The 2,591-nt window shown below is 55.8% G+C and overlaps 1 protein-coding gene across 1 annotated transcript in view; it reads left to right on the plus strand.

Moving 5' to 3' along the window:
• Positions 1–1,978, plus strand: part of LOC104464443 (inner centromere protein-like) — a 15,874-nt gene extending 13,896 nt beyond the window's left edge. The window contains 2 exon segments of the mRNA XM_010077148.1: positions 1,117–1,273; positions 1,773–1,978. Coding sequence (XP_010075450.1) covers positions 1,117–1,273; positions 1,773–1,978 — 363 coding nt within the window.
• Positions 1,979–2,591: the final 613 nt, after the last annotated feature.

Raw genomic sequence — 2,591 nt, forward strand, 5'->3', positions numbered from 1 at the left:
GGGGGAAAGAGCTGCTCAGAGGGACCCGAGCGCTGCCTCTGCCGGTAAACTCGTCCTGGGGCTGACGGGCTCCTCCTCCTCCTGCTGGGTTTCTCCGCGCTGTGACTCTAGAGAACGGAACGTGGAAGGGTTTGAGTGGTAGAGCTGTGTGTGTGAAAGCCAAGGACTTAAACGTACATCGTATGGTCTTCTAAGGCTTTTCTGAAAAAAAAAAAAAAGGGTTAAAGGCAGTTAGGGCATCACTGAGCAGAGGCAGTTTGTGCAGATGTGTGTATACCTCTGCCTTCCTTTCGCGCAGAGTCCTGTGGAGTGAGGGTTGTCTTCCTGGTTTATTCCCTGTGCTACCCGGCTGTCGGGTCTTCTGGTCATCCATGCTCCTCCCCACAAAGCCGGGAAGTGTCTCTGAGCTGCCTTGTGCTGTTCTGAGCAGCAGCGTCGATGTGGGGCAGAGCCCTGGCTCTTTCCTGGCTGGGTGCTGGCAGGAGCTTCCTGGCAGCTCGGCAGTGGAGGCAGGCGCATGGCTGAGCGCCGCGGTGCCCGGTCCCTGCTGCAGCCTGGCTGCCAGGGGACCATGGCTTTCAGGTAAAAAAAAAAAAAGCCAGGAGGAATTGAGCACTTGTGGGTTTTACCAAACAATCTCAGCCCGTTAGCTCTCCCATAGGAACTTCATAGCTGTGCCAGGTACAGTGTAGGTCAAAGGCTGCCCGTACACAGGCAGGTGACCTGTTTGGCTCTCTGGTGTTTTGAACGAGGGATGGAAATGCGGATGGGTGGTGGATCTGCTCTCAAGTCAGCTGGCAGCGCTTGTCCTGGCCGCCTCCCCTGTGCAGTGGGTTCCTCGCCCAGCGTGTGGCCCTGGGAGCTCACCTCTGAGCTCCTGGCTTGTGCTCGGTGTGAGGGTCCTGCCTAAATACCCCAACAGCGTCTGGCTGCGGGCTGAGCTGGGACCTGGGCACGCTCTGTCCGTCCGGCTGCTGAGGTGCCCGCGGAGGGTCTGGCGGGCCCGCGGAGGGTCTGGCTGCGTGGGTCTGGGGGTCAGCCCGCCCCGGCGAGGTGAGCGCTGCTCCCAGAGGACGGTGGGCTTCCTGCTCTCACCAGTGCCGTCTCTGGTTTCAGAAATCCATCTCCATGTCCTGCTTATGGCCCCTGAAGGGCACGAAGGGATCCAGGTCCCCAAACGTAAACGAGAACAACTACGGGATGGATCTGAACAGTGACGACTCCACGGATGATGAGAACGATCCTCGGAAGCCCGTCCCTGCCTGGGCTGGTGGTAGGTGCCGGGTTTGGTTTGGTTTCCTTTCCTTCCTTCCAGGGAAGCTGGAGCTTTGCGGATCCCCTCGGTGGAGCGGCACCTCCCCCAAACACAGTCCAGGAGCTGCTGGCTCGGGGTGGGGAGGGGTCTGGAGCTGCGTTCTCACACGTGCCCTTGTGCTGACGTTAGACCAAAGACCCCCAGGTGTGTGTTTGGAGCTGGGGGTGTGAGGAGAAGGGTGGGGGCTCACTAGGAACGGGGGAACCCTGTGGCTCCCCCTGAGGGAACCGGGGTGGGGTGGGTTTGGGGTCTCGTGTGCCGAGTAACTTACACCATGCGCTGCTGGGGCCCTGGGAGGGGGCTGTGGGGTTAAAGCTTTCCAAGGGGCAGGAAAGCTGTTGGTTAATCCCACTGGCTGTGCAGGTAGGAGTGCTCCAGAAACGCTGTCCTGCAGGCTCTGGGGGCAGGGGCACCTCCAGCAGAGCGCTGACGCTTCTCCCGGTGCTTGCTTCCGCAGGGTCCCAGCTGAACCAGGCTGTCCTACACCAGTACTACCACCCGCTCAACGTCGACCAGATCTTTGGGCTAATTCCCAGCCCGAAGCTGGAGGATATTTTTGGCAAGAGCAAGCCTCGGTACTTCAAGCGCACGAGCTCAGCCGTTTGGCATTCCCCCCCCGAGAACAAATCTGCCTGTGGCCCGTCTTGCAACTTCAAAAACTGAGAACACGTTTCCTTGTGTTTTACGACAATAAGGTGTATCGGGTTTGTTTTCCTAGCTTGCAGCATATTTACAATTTTAAGCCTTTTTTTTTTTTTTTTACAAAAATAAAAGTATTTAATAAAATTCTCTTGCAATAAACACTCCATCAGTGTCTGTCTCTCCTTCCCCCCAGGCTGGGGTGATGCTCCTGGGTGGCTGATCTGAGGCTGGTGGCTGGGTTTCTGCAGGTGGAAGTACAGCCCTTTGGAGAAATGGTGTTGCACCATTGCACCCTCGCTCAGCTTGCACAATCTCCCACAAGGAAGCTCTGAAATTGCTCTAGGGAAGATGAAATTTTTTAATGGAGCTGAGTGGTAATGTTTCCCTAACCCCTTCCATGCATGTATTTAACAATGCTTCTAGCCATGAGTAGTTTTCCCTCAAGAATTCTTCTGACTCCTTGTTGCTCTGAGCCAGAATCTTTTTCTTGCAGTTAGAAAAATTGTCTTGGAGAAATGAAGCAATGTCTAATGTCTTGTCCCTGTTCTTTTATTTTCTTATGGAAAAATGAAGCCCAGGCTCACCTCTTGGTCCCCTTTTTCTAGGAGTGGTCGGTGAACAGCCTTGCTGGGGC

The sequence above is a fragment of the Pterocles gutturalis genome, unplaced genomic scaffold (genome assembly GCF_000699245.1).
Source record: "Pterocles gutturalis isolate BGI_N339 unplaced genomic scaffold, ASM69924v1 scaffold24168, whole genome shotgun sequence".
NCBI classification, from domain to species: Eukaryota; Metazoa; Chordata; class Aves; order Pterocliformes; family Pteroclidae; genus Pterocles; species Pterocles gutturalis.